At 37.9% G+C, this 15,644-nt stretch overlaps 1 protein-coding gene across 1 annotated transcript in view; it reads right to left on the bottom strand.

The window, feature by feature from the left end:
* hpse2 (heparanase 2) overlaps positions 1-15,644 on the bottom strand; it is a 51,121-nt gene that overhangs the window by 6,838 nt on the left and 28,639 nt on the right. The window contains exons 4-9 of the mRNA XM_053332963.1: positions 15,308-15,481; positions 13,335-13,506; positions 9,613-9,660; positions 3,284-3,377; positions 2,251-2,357; positions 1,662-1,776 (exon numbers count right to left, since the gene is read on the bottom strand). Coding sequence (XP_053188938.1) covers positions 1,662-1,776; positions 2,251-2,357; positions 3,284-3,377; positions 9,613-9,660; positions 13,335-13,506; positions 15,308-15,481 — 710 coding nt within the window. The remainder of the gene's footprint in view (positions 1-1,661; positions 1,777-2,250; positions 2,358-3,283; positions 3,378-9,612; positions 9,661-13,334; positions 13,507-15,307; positions 15,482-15,644) is intronic.

Genomic DNA, 15,644 nt, shown 5'->3' with positions numbered 1-15,644 from the left:
ACCAAAATGTATTTGTAATAATGAATGTTTGTAAGGTAGCGGGTTCAAAATGGACAATAAGCTGTAGTTTGTATTTAACTTAACTGCGTCTTAAGGCCTCCTGTCATTACTTAAGTCATTTTTCAAATTACGAAATCAAAAGGGTAATTTTTTCAGAAACATTTCTTCAACAACTTCCAGGTATATGGACGAATATTAACATTTCTTTACCTTAAATAAGTTAAGGTTAACTATTACTGGGAGTTTACAACCCACCTCTGCGAGTAGACAACTATAAAAAAACTTTTTAAAAAAAGAAAAAGAGGATAAGAGTGGAAAAGGGTGAAGTTGTTGAGTCATTCAGTGTGTTGGGACTGGATTCAACATCTACCAATGGAAGAGTCATCCAATAGGGGAAGGGGCCAGGTCATAAATTTCTCATGCAGAGGACAGGTTGGCCCTGTAGTGAATTCTCTCAGCAGGTAGGCTGGTGCAGCCTTCAGACATCCAGCCATGTTAAAAGCATTGTGATCCTGGCAGGAGACCGACAGCCCCACAAAAATAATGGAGACAAAGAGGGAAGAAAAATGAAGCCATCTCGATTGTTTAATATCTTATAGTTGAAGTGAGGATCAAAAAGGCATATCCACGCTGGAGACTGCTAATGAGGGATTTTGTAAAAAAATATTGTCAGATTTTTCAAGTGATTAGTTCATGAATCTAATAAAATTAGCTGTTAAATGGTATTTTGGTTGGCTATTTCTGACCAAAGCAGGAATAAAAGAATCTTGAATAATAACAAATGTGTGATAAATGTCTTGATTCTATCATCTTTCTCCTTTGGTGTAGGAACACTGATTTACTGCGCATGTCCTTAATGTAAGCCTTTCACCCTGCTCTGCCTCAGTTTAATATACACCCTTTTTATGAACTTAATAAATCTTTTTTATGAAGTTGGCTCATGGTACTATTTTATCACACTTCACACTTCTAATTCACTTTTTTCCAAGCAAAATGAAATCAGTATAACTGTAAGACAAAAAAAAATTTCCTTTTAGAAGAAATAAATGACTGAACATTAACTGAACATTATGACCTCAGAAGTCTGCCTCCTAGAAATCTGTCCATTTAAATTATTTTAACCTCAGATGGACTGATAATGCACAGCCATATTTCAGGTTGTTAATTCAATATTGCAGATGAAGGTTGTTGCATCTCTTTACCAGTATTATTCAGTCCCAAACACAGAGAGACTCGGGACTGGGCAGTTCCATTTCACACAGCGTTGCAGGGTATTTTACTAACATGTCTGTGTATCAGCATCTCAGGTTGCAGATCTCTCACCGACCAACTGTCCCGCACAGAGAAGTGCACAGTTGTGATGGGGGATGAGGGGAGCAGTGACACAGTCTTGGGCTACTGACAAAGGGCTAAGGTTACATGGCATTTCGCCCCCGCATCTAACGACTCATCACCACTAAACGCCTTTCATCTCACCTAATAGCTCCCACGGGAAAGAGCAAGAGGTGCCATGAGGGAAAGGCAAACTGGACTGGGTCTGGTATGGGGAGAAGGTCCAGAACCTTAACCTCAACATCGTTGGCCTTAGAGAATGAGGGGTGAACTTGATTCAACAGTTACACTTAACCTTGTTGAAATATTTTTGAAACTTCAAAACTTACAGGTAAAGGGTTAAAGTGCTGGTCCACAAGGTGCGTGTATCCATAGTCAAAGAATGAGTGACGCAAGACAACGTCAATTCCCTGAACAGCAGCCATTCCCAGTGTGTTAGCCCACCTGTAATACAAAACAACACATGAGGAGTATATGTCAACATTTAATTGCAAAGAAACAATGGACGTCTTTGATTGTGTTTGCCATACATGTTTACAATATATCTGTGGTTTTGTTATCCTGATTTTCCATATTGTAATTTTTCCTGGAAGACGAAACCCTCCTTTGTTGATCATCTTGCGGTTTCTTCTATTCTTTTTCTTTCACAATCATTCTTCAGCAGTTTTTCCTTATCTGAATCAAGGATCTAAGTATAGGTGGTACCATATACTGTACATATTGTAAAGCCCCTTGGGCTATATATATACAATTGAAAAATGGACTTGACTTGATGCACATTTTTTCTAATAGAACATATAATGTATTGGAAATAAATAATTTTTTCGGACAAATACGAGTTCATTATCAAAGTATTATTATCTACATAGCACACCACAAGGGTTTCTTATGAAGCTGTAGTACCACAACAGTACTTACAAAAAGCTGGCTGCATATGTGTCCGAGAGATTATTGATGCCCCCTGCCCATGCAGGACCCAGTCCACCGAGCCACACCTTCTTACCAGGAGTGTGTGTGTTCACAACCTGCAATAAGTGATAGAAATACAGGCGTAGTTTACAAAATTCATGCTGAAATGAACTTTGTGAAAGATGTATTTAAATCAATGCATAATTTCCAGTCCAATTTATTTCAAGAAGCACAACATTTATTTTGAGAAAAATTATTTTTGGGAGTAATTTAGTGCAGCATATTTAATTATTTGTTGTTCTGAAAGCTTTTATGATACTGACTGAATCTCTGCAAGCTTGTGAAGGTCATTTCAGCAATGTAAAAAGACACAAATATACGACTGCACAATGACACAGACTTACTAAGTGCGTGTACATAAAACACACATACACACACAAAACCTTGAGCTCATTGACTTTGGCTGTGGGGGTAAAGTATCCCATTCCTGTTCTATTTCATTTAATGTTTTGTTCTTGGGAACGATTGCCTCTTTTTCCCTCAGGCATGTTGGCGCTGATCATATCACAAAACTCAGCAAGTCTGCCACAGCAGCTTGTGTTGATAGTATTACCTCATCATGGACACAGCCCTCTTAGCCGGAGGGCTTACTCTGTGGTTTGCACATGTGGCTGTATCATCGCAAAACTAGCTGCAGGCTGAGACGATCCATAACTTGGCAAAGTCAAAAGAAATGCAAATTTATCTCAAGGTAAAAATTAGTTATTTCTTCATATTCTCCCTGGAGGAGGTTTGCTTCACTCGAAGAAAGTCTAAATTTCTAGAAATGGAAGTAGTTTAACCGGGAAAAGACCAACATATGACCTCTGAAATATATAGCGGATATTACCCCAATTGTGCATCTACAGACCTAACTATGACTTCAAATAAATCATAAAGCAGCCCCTTCAGAAACATTTGACGGAAATATGCAATATACAGTATGCTGTGAGTATATATATGAACTGAGATGATTTAAAGTACAAATTTAATTTAAGGTTACCTTGGTGACTTTATTGATCTGCTCTGTCAGTGTGTCCAACAGACGCGTTTTTAGGAAGTCCTCCACTTTGTTCACTCTGCCATCCATGTAATAACTGTTTGGGAAATGCAAGGGAAACACTGTGAGAGAAACACTCTATGCACTCTTTACAATGTGATCAACATACATGGTGATTATGATTATTACACATGTAATGAACTGTAAACTGAAATGCACAACCTTCATTTTGATTCTCCATTCAAACATCTATTCCCCCATATTTTGTTCAGAGTTTGACCTTATGGCAATCAATTTGAAGTTAAAATTTGTAGTTAGATGTTATGTAAGGATATTACATACATTTCCATGTGGGACAGTGGTGACACACTAAAAGCAGGCCATTATGTCTCTCCACTGTTAAGATGCTCTTGTTAATGAAAAAGTTTCTTCAGGTCAAATCTGTACAATTGACAATCTCAGTGCCATCTAACTTCATCACTTTGGTAAATAATATCCAATTATATACCATGATAACATATTACATTCCTTGGTATGTCAGTGGCAATTTAATTATACTTTATAATAACAATGCAATGCTAGTTAAAGCACTCTGCCAACTTGTAGTTAGAATGTAAGGCTCATTATGGACCGCAGGTTTAAAATCCAAAACCATGAAGTATATTTTTTCATTTTTTGTGGTCTCACAAAATATATTATTTCACTATAACAATTACGATGAACAGTGACTGACATATTCAACTATACTTTAGCGTACTGACAATCCAATTCTATGTCAAAATGTGGGATTGCATAAGGAAGGAATTGGAAGCACAGGGATTTCAGCCTCAGACAGAACAATGCAGACATCCATCTGCAGTGATTCTGTCTGTGTGTGCGATAGAGACACAAAGAGAATGATGATGAAAAATGATGTTAAGAGAGCATGATGAGAGAAGAATTTATTGGTACTCTGCGCCAAAGTCCTTTAAGAACATCATCCTGTGGGCAGACAGAAAGCCTCTCCAAGATCCTCTGCAAGCGTCCAAGAGAGGAAAACAAGGGAGCAGCACAAACCTGCCCTTCGAACAACATGACTATACAGCTGGAGACTCAGCTGTTTCCAAAGTGCCTTGGAGAACTAGCCAACACCACACTCTTTTGTTCCTGTTTCAGGTACCATAAAACACATTTACATCTTATTTGCACTGCAGAAGAAAAAAAAAAAAACATTTGTTGCGTGAGTCTTAAAATGACAGTCAATCAATCAGTCAGTTCAGTATGCAGCTAACTCCCTAAGCTGAAGTAGGTTATGATAAGTATAAAGAGAAGAATGTGTGAATAGTGGGAAAAAAATGCCAGAAACATTTCTAAGAATACACAACATTGTTAAAATTGTTATAGTTTATAGTTATTATATTTTCAATAGTATCCCAAAACCTCGAATTTCCTGTGTTGAATTTCAAAACTTCAACAGTGAGCTGGAAGGAAATTTGGGAATTTTAGTGTGTTCATTAGCCAAGATATCTTCATGGTCAGGTCATTTCAGGTCAGGTCATTTCAGGTCTTAGAGGCTCTAACAGAGCGGCTCAGATATCTTTCAACCTTCCATTCACAGACAGAGTTACGTGCTGAACTAAAGCGGGTCTTAAAAGGAAATTTTAAAATCCAAACTATGACTACAAGTTGAAACTAAATATACTGTTTTTATCTTCTCTGAGTGGTCAGTCTGCACCGTTTAGCTGTGTTTACAGCAGTTGTTTAGAATATACCCCCTTCTCTAAATATTTATCATTTAGTAGGCAGCATGCAAAGATGTGAATGCTCTCTTTGTAGGTATCACTCAAAATGCTAATTTAAAGTAGATCCAGTTGTGACTATCCAGCCCTGTAGGACCATCTTTTGCGTCACATCTCCTGTGTTTGCTAAATGTATAACCCAATGATGTTATACTGTCATAAAATACTGGCCTTAAATAGATTGAATAGATTTCTAAATCATTTACTGCACAACAACAAAAAAACGTTTTTGGCATAGAATATATGACACGAGTAGAGGCATTATTATTGCAAAATACATATTGTACATAAATGTCCACTTACATCCATCAGCAACATACTTCTACAATATAATGACATTGCAAGAGAAATAGATGAAATGGCTGTTTATTAAAGATTTGAAAAAATCTGGCTCCTCTGATTCTTCTAAAGCAATACATGCTGTTAAAAAGATACCTGATCAGTCCATGTTTTCTACAAATTTAGCTTTTTTATCAGTTAATCAACAGAGAGTAGAGAGTCAATGATACATTTCTCAATCACATATTCAACAAAATGAAATGGACAATGCCAATCAAGTATTGTATTATATTGTGCATTATGAAGCCAGTGAACAAAAAAATGATCTCAAAGCAAAAGTCAAACCACTATTGACCCTTTTTCGAAATGACAGATTGGTCAACAAAGCTGCTGAGAACGGAGCTGAATTTTATTCATGTGGGGTGAAGCCGTGTTGCAATCTGAGCTTAACTTCTTTGAAATTTTCGTCACAATGTTGGAGAAGTCCCAAACTCCTGGCCTCAAAGTGTAAACAACGCATGGATTAAGTCATAGCTTTACACAAATTATTTGGCTATCCTGTCATCTTTCCAAAGGGCTCACAATAATTCTTCAGTCCAGATCCCAGGGTAAGAAATTCCAGTTCATATATGGAAACAGAATACAACACAGTACAAGTTATAGCTGTATAGTTATAGCTTGAACAAATCAGTACTACTGGGAATCTGGCAACAGCTTCTACATGCATCAGGTAACAAAGCAACTTTCTTTACTAAACATCCAAGTTTTGTGGTTCATTAGAACAAAAATACCATAAAGAACTTGGTGTCAGCCAAAATGCTCCAACCTAAGCTCCTAAAACAAAGACCTTTTCCTTAGTTTAACAACACTTTGACATGAAACCTTAGCTGCTAGACTGACCAGAGCTCAATAAAATACAAAAATGCAACACTGAACAGCAATGTTCTCAGACAAGATCCACTTGGTCATCTTGTTTTACACAGCTCTTCAAGAGTGCCAGCACCACATCAAAGACCACTCACTAACAAAACTATCTAGCACTCTATTAACAAAAAAATACAGTTCAGACTAAAGAAAGCAATTTGATGAAGTCTGACAGAGATTAGAGTTGAAAAAGAATGTGAATATCATGATGGAAAAATACACAACTTAAACTAAAAATCATACATTTCTCCTTTAAAACTAGTACCTTGCGTGGTGGACATGGTTTTGCTTATGGCTGCCTCCCTGTAGTGTCTAACATGTCTCAGTTTTAGTCATGCTGCATACTATGTCAGTTTCAAAGGAAAAAAGCTGGTTCCACTGGAAGGACAGATTTGTTTTTCTGGTGAGTAGTATTAACATTTTCTGCATCTTATTTGCACTTCAGAAGCAAATAAAGTAAAGAAAAACAGTGTTGAATATCTTGATTGTTTCTGACACACTGGATCATTCAATGATTATTTAACTCCAGTGCTATCATTTTTGTATTGTGTTAAGAGAAACTGTTTTAAAATGTGACTTATTTTTTATTCTGGGGTCATTCTGATGTGTATGTTTTAGGTTGCTGAAACTCCTAGTCAGTATTAATTATGTTTAATATGAAGAAAACGAAACGCCTGTAATGATACCACTGAGAACATGCAATATTTTGTTAATGATAGAACTCAGAAACTCAAGCAAAGCATACAACATTATAATTTGTATTATTTTCACTTCTCATCCTTTAAAACCTCAATTTGCTAAAAACCAGAGCCATAGTGGAGTAAAAACATCTAATTAAAAAAACTTAAGAAAAGTACAAGTTAAGGACTTTACAGTTGCTTATAATAATTGCACTTTAAGTGTCAAGGAATGACCATCTGCTGCAGCAAGAGATTCGGGGTGAGCTGAGGGGTAGTGAAGCAAGAAGAGGATGTGTTCCTTGATGTGGACCAGCAGGTTATCATCAGATCAATCATTTTAGAACAGCTGAAGGATATGTAGCTTCCCCCAGGAATGCCATCTGTAAATTTACAGTCCCTCTGCAATTTTAAGACTGGAAAGGAGGAGATCGCAAATCTTTAATATCTCTTTTTTCTACCCTCCGTTGTAAATAACCGATACACCATGCTCTCTGGCATGCAGTACCACTGTCGTTCTGACAAGGAACAAAAGAAATGGGTATAATGTGTCATCCCGTAACGGTTTTAAATGGGACCGCGTGGCTGCAAAAAGCAAAACCAATGAATGAGCATGTGTCTGAAGAAAGTAAAAACCTGCTGAGGAGAAGTACGCCTGATTTTCAAAAGAACCTGTCATAAAAGTGCACCTTTTATCATTACATGATCAAAAAAATATGTACGTTTTTTTTCTTTTTTCTTTTTTTTGCTGAGCATGTGCTCTCCAATATCACTCTCACATGTTCACACCACTAATACCCCACTGCTAGCAATTAGGGCTCACATTAAGTGTGTTGCTAGGGGGCATCTTAACAGCAAAAAAAGGGGTACATTTCTCTCTTTTACTTTTTTCGCTCATATTTTCACAGTTACAACTGGCTGCCGTCTGGTCACGCAGCTTTGACAGGATTAATTTTCTCAACATGAAACAAGCCTTGTTCACTATAGTTAAGGTTAGAGGGCGAGGGTGTAAAAGTTAGGTCTGGGTCAGTTCACCCAAATCACATTACAGACATATTTTCACTTTAATGGCATCTAGGCATGCAAATTGATTTAGTTTTATTTGCTTAGGTTTGATAGATCTGTCTTGCAAACATATACCAACACAATAGGGGGAAAAACAATGAAAACAATTACATTAAAAAAGACAACAAAAACAGCAACAATTTTTTACTGTAACTAATTTATACAGAAGAAATAGTCCCTTTTAAACAGTTAATGTTCAAACTGTGTGTTCTGTGGATTATTCAGAATAATGGGGACACATTTTCTGGAAAGACATCCTGCTGCTGAATTTAAGAAAATGTTTTAAATGTCATTTGAGCACCACAAAAGTCCATTCACCTCCTATATATTGTAATGGAAGACATCCTTAAACATATAAAACAAAAACTAGCATGGCTACAAAAGGTAAAAAGTGAGAAAATATGTTTTTTTTTATTAAACTGTATTGGTCCTTAAAGTTAGTTGGAAATATTTGGTTTAAAGTGCTCTGAAAAGAAAATAGCAAAAAGAACTTGCAAGTGCAAGACAACATGGCTAGTGTCTTTGGAAAAATGGTCTCTTTCTATAAAGAGAGAGTGAACTTAATATAACAGAAAGATGAAGAAAGAAAGAGAGACAGAAAGATTGAGAGAGAATAACCAAACATTCTGATCATGTTTTCTTGGTGAATCCAAAAATGGATAAGCAGTAACTGAGACAAGATGCTCCAAATGTGAAACTACAATGTTGTTGAAAAAACGTCATAACATAATGCAAACCACATATCAAAGCTTCGTGATCTGGAGGTACACAAATATTTCACTTCATAACCAACGTGTTTCATCACTCCAAAAGAACACATCTAAGCCACAGATGGAGATACTCTCTAACGAATGATTCACTAAACCAGTTTATAATGAACGCCGCATTCAAAACAACTCAAGCCAGCTGCAGTATAGTATAATCTATGTCGTAGACGTGTTAATGAGTGGTCTCCACTTTTATTAGTTTGGTTTCTTTTGTAGAGGTCAGAGTTTCTGTCACGCAGCCTTGGTTAGACTGGAATCTGGACTTCTAGTGTAAAGCAGGCTAATTGACAGAAAGAATGAACCAGCGCATATGGTTTGATTTTAACAGTGTGGGTGGTGTTTTTCTAGGCCTTACTGACAGCCCTTCCGCCTTCCGTTTCTTCTAATTAGACCTGACCTTCACCTTAATGACCACTCACTCACACAAGGTTTGTCTGAGCTTACAGTGGGTGTGTCTTTCTACATATTTACATGCATGTGTAAAGACGCATAGATAAAATAGGGGAGACAAAGATCAAACCAATGATATATTTGTATGCATTCCTACAGTATGTGCAATAGACAAATGGCAGGTGTTCCCAATTTAACACACATACACCCTCTCCGGCTCTTTTTCCTGTTGTTCCATTTGCAGAATAAACACAGTTCTCCACATTATGCACCATCTCTCTCAGTTACAATGTTAATGTAACCGGTTATTATTGGCTACTGCCTATTGCATACCCAGAATGTGGTGATAGTGGTACAAAAACCCAACATGACCTTTTGGAATAAGGGTTCCTTGAGTACGTACCCAAAGTAATAACAAAGTAATAAAATAGAAAAAAGGGTAAAATACCTACTGTTGCCACGTAACTGCATCTACATCTGAGCCAGCATTCTTCATGAACCTGAAACAGAAAAACAGAGTTATTGTGACCTTAATGCCGCCCTTTTTAAAATGGAAAACAAAAACAAATTCAGTTTGTCAGTATTACCATCTGGGTCTTATTTCCATAGTTTTAAGGAAATGAAAATATATGTTCACATCTTTTCAAATCTGTTTTGAAACAATAGTCAGGTGCCCATATTTAAACTGAAACTGGTTTGCTTGCTGGTATAATTCCCTCTGTTTATTTTGTTCATTAATCCCCTTCCTAGCATGCTTCTCATGGACGTGACAAATCCACAGACCTTATTCAGTGCAAAAATGCAAGTTAATATGAGTTATCTGAGTTGTTCTTCCATGTTCCATCTATGTTCAGACACTGATGTCTTTTTTATAACAGACTTGAAAAAATACAAACCTATCCTTTACTCTTATAAATGATGATGATTTTTTTTACCCAACCAGTAAAGGCCACAATCTGAGAAGGTAGACACTAATAGATAAGTGATCAACACACCAATAGTTAAACCCCATTTATTTAAACCGTTTAATTTGGTAGTAAAACTAGTGGGAATGTCCATCACAACAGCCATTTTCACTAAAACGCTGAATGTGTAAACCAGGAAGAGGCTGTTTACAACACACGGTTTGGGTGTTTACTTCTTTTTCCAATTCCATATAAGTGTTTTGAATAATACCGTAAAACTAGAGGTGTGTTTACAATCTGTTTGAAAGTCTGTGATGTCGCAACCTAATTATAAAGAAGAAAGTTATTATAACTGTGAGGAATGACAATCAAAGCAATACAAAAATAACACCCAAGAAGCCAATGAAAAGTGATTTTCTGTGAAAACATCACAGATTTGGAAAACTCTAAACTGCCTAGTGTTTTCAGGAGTTCCTTCTGCAGTCTGCACAGTTTACTTCCAGTTAGTTAAACACAAAATCCAAACAGCCCTTGAGGACAAAAAAAAAATGGTGGAACCCAGTCTAACTTTTAATGGACTCATCCTGTACACAAACACAAACTCAACCCATACGCACTCCCTCCTGCTGTCTGCCCTCCTCCTCATGAGCCTTTGCATCTGTGTGTGTGTGTGCGTGTGTGTGTGTTTATGTGTATGTGTGTGCGTGTGTGTGTGTTTGCATCTGCGTAGTACCTGACCCATATCACTCCATATTTGGGGGTAACAGCTTGTCAGACATGCCCAAATGTGTGTCTCTAAACGTCATGTCACAGAAACACAACTTTCACCGCTCTGGCGTGTTTAGTCTGTACAGCTCTGATATTTGGACGGTGAGCAGCTCAGTGTCTAATTCATCTTATTTCCTGAGAGCAGCAGAGTAGTTGGGCTGTCAAACACAAGAGTCAACCCCTCGTAACAGTGTCAAACACGCAGGAATCACCCCGTCGTTAAATGTGACACCCGTGACCCGCAGATACTCCAGCTCTCTCTCCCTCCTCATCCTCTCACTCCTCCTCTTCTTGCCACTCATCTTCTACATCCTCCCTTTCCTCTGAGTTCACTGCTCATTAATCTGAACTGTACCACACACACACACACACACACACACACACACCCACACACACACACGGGTGCATACAAACATCTCTTATTTATGAGTGAATTTGAACTGCCAGTACACTGTGAGATAAACAGCAGTTCCTAATGGTTTCATTGATTTAAGTAGCTCAAGTACATAGTGGAGGGAGACACATATCAAATTATTATTTGTCCTCTGTCTTCCAATTACCTGCCACAATGTGTGTAGCTGCAAAGAGGAGCTGGAGACAGATTGAGGCTGAGGTATACATACATTAAACTGTTCCACATGTTTGCACAAGTGTGTGAGTAAAAATACTGAAATTCTTAGTGTGGAAGAGTTTAACTTTATAGATACTATTTCGGTTAAAAGCAATGCTGTTCCCTGATTATTTATTCTCCTTGAGTCACTTCTAATTATCTTGTTATCTGCTTTTAAAAAACATTCTAAATCTCCAGTGACAGGTAAGTAGAACATTGATTACAGCTGCTTCCTTTAAACCACGCAGAACAGAAATAAATGTTTATTGTTGATGGTTATGGTCCACGACTGTTTGTCTACTAAGAAAAAGAAAGTCAAGAGATTTATGGAATCTTTTTTTTTTTTGCAACGTCCAACACTGACAAAATTGTGTACATCTATCTATGTTTGATTTTCAGCCTGTGTTTGTTGTACTGGTGCCTCCATTTTAGCCAGATTTGTTTTCATTTCAACAGACAGAAAAACTCAGAGAGGCTTAACTTTTTTGGAGGTGATTAATATGCTTCAAAAATGTCGTCATCTGTTTGGTCAATACAGCTGAGAAAGCCTTTCTTTGTTTCAACAAACTAAGACTAAGACAGTGACGCTCAAAAGCCTGCACAATCATATTGGGGTGGTGGGCTAGTGTTAATATGGCCTGAGTAAGATTAGGGTTTGTGTTGCCACAGCAAACAGAAACGCTGCCAGTAGTCTTTTAGAATGAACAGTGTCACTTTATATGTACTTCTTCAATGTTGTCACACAGTCTGAATTAAACATTTGCAAAATTGTGGTTCTGATGCCTGATCAAATATAAACTTTAAACTTAGAGCAGAAGAGCTTACAGGAAGTTGCTGTCAGTAACAAAAATGGCTGGGTTAGGGTATATGGTTCATACCCAAGGCTTTATCTGTTCACAATAAATATGAATATATTACATTAATGGTGACCATTTCACAAAGCATTTGATCCTCACATTTCAGACACTCACTTTGTTTGTTTAAAATTGTACTGTATTTACATAGACTTTAAATGTACTTAAGATAGACTATTTCAATGTGAAAAGGAAGAGTTTTTTTTATTTTTTCTAAAAAAGTCACCAAGTTCATTATTTTGCCAGTTTTTGTGCATTGTTTGTCTTCTTTATATTCCAAAATCGCAGCTTGTGAATATCATTTATGTTGGAACTTACTTGTGTCTCAAATGCTTTTAACAAGAAAGACCCTTCTTGCAATTACATGGAAATGTGTAAAAATAAAGCAAAGTAAATGTTTGTATTAGGTATGTTTAAAGTCTCTTAAAGCTGGTTTTCAAATTGGCGACTGTAAGCTCTTAAGACTAAAACTTAAATGTCTTTGTTGTTATCATTTTGGATGTTTTGTTTTTTGGGTTTTTTTGCAGTGAAGGTATGACTTTTAAGTATTTGAGTACTATCTGATGAGAAAACAGCCTGCAGTGGTGAGAGTTAGATGACTGTTAGATGATCCAGCAGAGTCAAACCAAAGCTGGTGGAGTTTTTGGGTAAAGTCAGCAGGTGGGACATTGTGCCGCCACGTTATCAATCAGGTGACACCTTATTTAGGCTGACATGGTATAACTGGAGCTGAGATCCTCAAACCTGCACAGTGGAAATCCATAAACACTGAATACATGTGTGTGTGTGTGTGTGTGTGTGTGTGTGTGTGTGTGTGTGTGTGTGTGTGTGTGTGTGAGTGTGTGTGTGTGTGTGCATGTGTGTGTGCGTGCATGCATGTGTGTGTGTGTGCATGTGCATGTATTAAACACAGTAAAGCTCAGTAAAAGTCCCAAACTGCTGCAGCATACTTTCCACTACCTTCCCCCTTTTTTCCAGCAGGATATCCTAACAAGGAGTGGAATCTTGCACAATCAATGTTTTACTTGCTGACTCACCCATCCAGCAGCAGGATGGCGTTCTTCCTGGGTCGCCCCGCATTGGGGCCATAGAGGTGAGCTCGGTGGTAGTAGCGCACAGACTGCAGCAAGGTCCGCAGCTTGGTGTAGTCCTGAGCCAATTGGGTGCTGTTGACCGCACGACCCACCATGCTGCGGTAGGCGTTAGGCTCTGGGAAGAGGAGATGCAGTAGACTGAGCCAAAGAGATGGAGTTTATACAAGAAACAGTGGGGAGGTGGCAAAGAATATTGTTGTTGTTGTAGTCCGATCTTGCTCTCCTAGAGAGTATCCAACAGTCAGTAGAAAAAGATATAATTGAGCAATTCGCAGTAATGCAGACAGATGGACTCAATGTCAGGGGAATGGTTCAAGCACACAGGGTGGCCTTGCAGAATCACTAAAACAAAGAACTTGAGGGAGCTGGGTTCCCCAAAAGGAGGAAAACTAAACTTTTACAGGCCCATTGCTGTTTAACCACTGTACTGAAAAGCATTGTGATTATATCTGTACCAGTTTGTGAGCTTTAAAATAAAAGTTTCAATATGTCTGTTTTGTGTGTGTGTGTGTGTGTGTGTGTGTGTGTGTGTGTGTGTATGTGTGTATGTGTTTGTGTCTATGCTTTATCCCTGAAAACTATAATGAGAATAGTATTAACAAATTCCAAAGGATTTACATAAAGTGGTTACTTTTGCCACAGTTCACTTCATCTCAAAAATGTTCACATGGTTCAATCATTAGGTTTGCAATTTTTAGGCTTAGGTTAAAATAAAAGTTTCTAGTATGAGCTCTATTGCAGATGAATTGAAATGAAAATATGAAGTGATATGCATGGCATGGAAACGCAGGGCTGTGTATGAACTGCAGCTCCCCAGGATCACAGATGGTTAGATGACATGAGGACTAGCTGTTCCTTTCATCCCTGGATGAACCCGCACCTTAAAGTAATAATCTCGAAGATTTTCATTTAAATATACGTCTGTAAGTCATTATCTATTGCCGAATGAAGTAACACATTGGTAATTGAGTCTATGGCTTGCATTTTCAGTATAACACCCTCGGTGTTGGTGGCGACAGTCCCAGAAAAAAACAAAGAAAAACAAAAAAGCAAGCAGCGTACAGCTAGTGACATGTTTTTCATCTCTCTGCAGTGGTTGGACCGCCGGAGAGGATAGGCGGAGCTAATGCACCAAACTCGCTCTTCAGCTCACTTGTGTGGGAAGCAGCGTACTGTTTTTTCAGGTCTCTGACATCACACAGGCGACACTGTGGGATCTCTGGGAAGTGAGGTCCAAAAGCACACCTGCAATTACTGCTTATCGCCATAGATGCCGCCAAAGAAAGCGAAAAAGAGATATATGAGATTGTTACTTTAACCCTTAAACTGCTGGAAACACACTGTCTCTATTTAAGCTGTTGTTTAACAATGAATGTTTAACAAACTGAATATGTAACTTCTTTCCTAAAGCACTGGTTTCAGTGGTGAAAGTATGTCTATGGGTGAGAGTACCAATGCTATTTTTATTCTGTAATACTGCTCAATGTTTTGAGTTTAAATATTTCCAGTAAACTGCAGGATTTGAGAAACATCAACTCACCCCAAAAAAAAAAGGTTTATAAGTAAGGCTGCAAATGATTTCAGGATCAGTTTAGAGTTATTTAATTTTATTTAATTAATTAACATTTAGTTAAATATTTGATGTCAGGGTAACAATTAAATGCAAGTTTAGTCTGAGTTTGCTGGTCTAAGACTACAGTCTCTGACTCTCCATTTTTTTTGGATAAACCGGTGTCTGTGTGAAATGTATAAACTCATAATGATGACTTATATGCAAAATGAAGTCCCATTATGTAAAGCTAAGGCTCAACAACACTTAAGTACAGTAGCTGGGTAAAGGCACTGAAATAATCTATTACAAACAGCACCATATCATCTTATTTAGCAGGCAGTGTGTGGCGTGTTGGTGTACTGACCGTTGCCCAGCTCCCAGGAGATGTTGTACTTCTTGCCTGCGCTGTACTTCAGGAGGCTCAGGGTGGAGGAGGTGTTCCAGGAGTTGTCTGGGTTTCTGTGCAGTGAGTTGAGCCCCAGTATGAGGTGCAGACCAGCACAATCGGCAAAGTTGTACAGTTTGTCTAAAGACCTGGCTGGGAGAAACCCACAAAGCAGTTGTAACTTTGATTCTTTTATGCACCTGGCATCATCACATGAATATGGCTGAGATCATGAGCAACTCATGGATCAGTTGGTTCTCATGCCCCTTCAATAGCTCAAAAACCAAACATACCTGTATCTAAAATTCAGGTATTG

Source organism: Scomber japonicus, chromosome 14 (genome assembly GCF_027409825.1).
Source record: "Scomber japonicus isolate fScoJap1 chromosome 14, fScoJap1.pri, whole genome shotgun sequence".
Taxonomy (NCBI): Eukaryota; Metazoa; Chordata; class Actinopteri; order Scombriformes; family Scombridae; genus Scomber; species Scomber japonicus.
The sequence above is the reverse complement of the archived record's forward strand: the minus strand, read 5'-3'. Positions and strand labels throughout refer to the sequence as shown.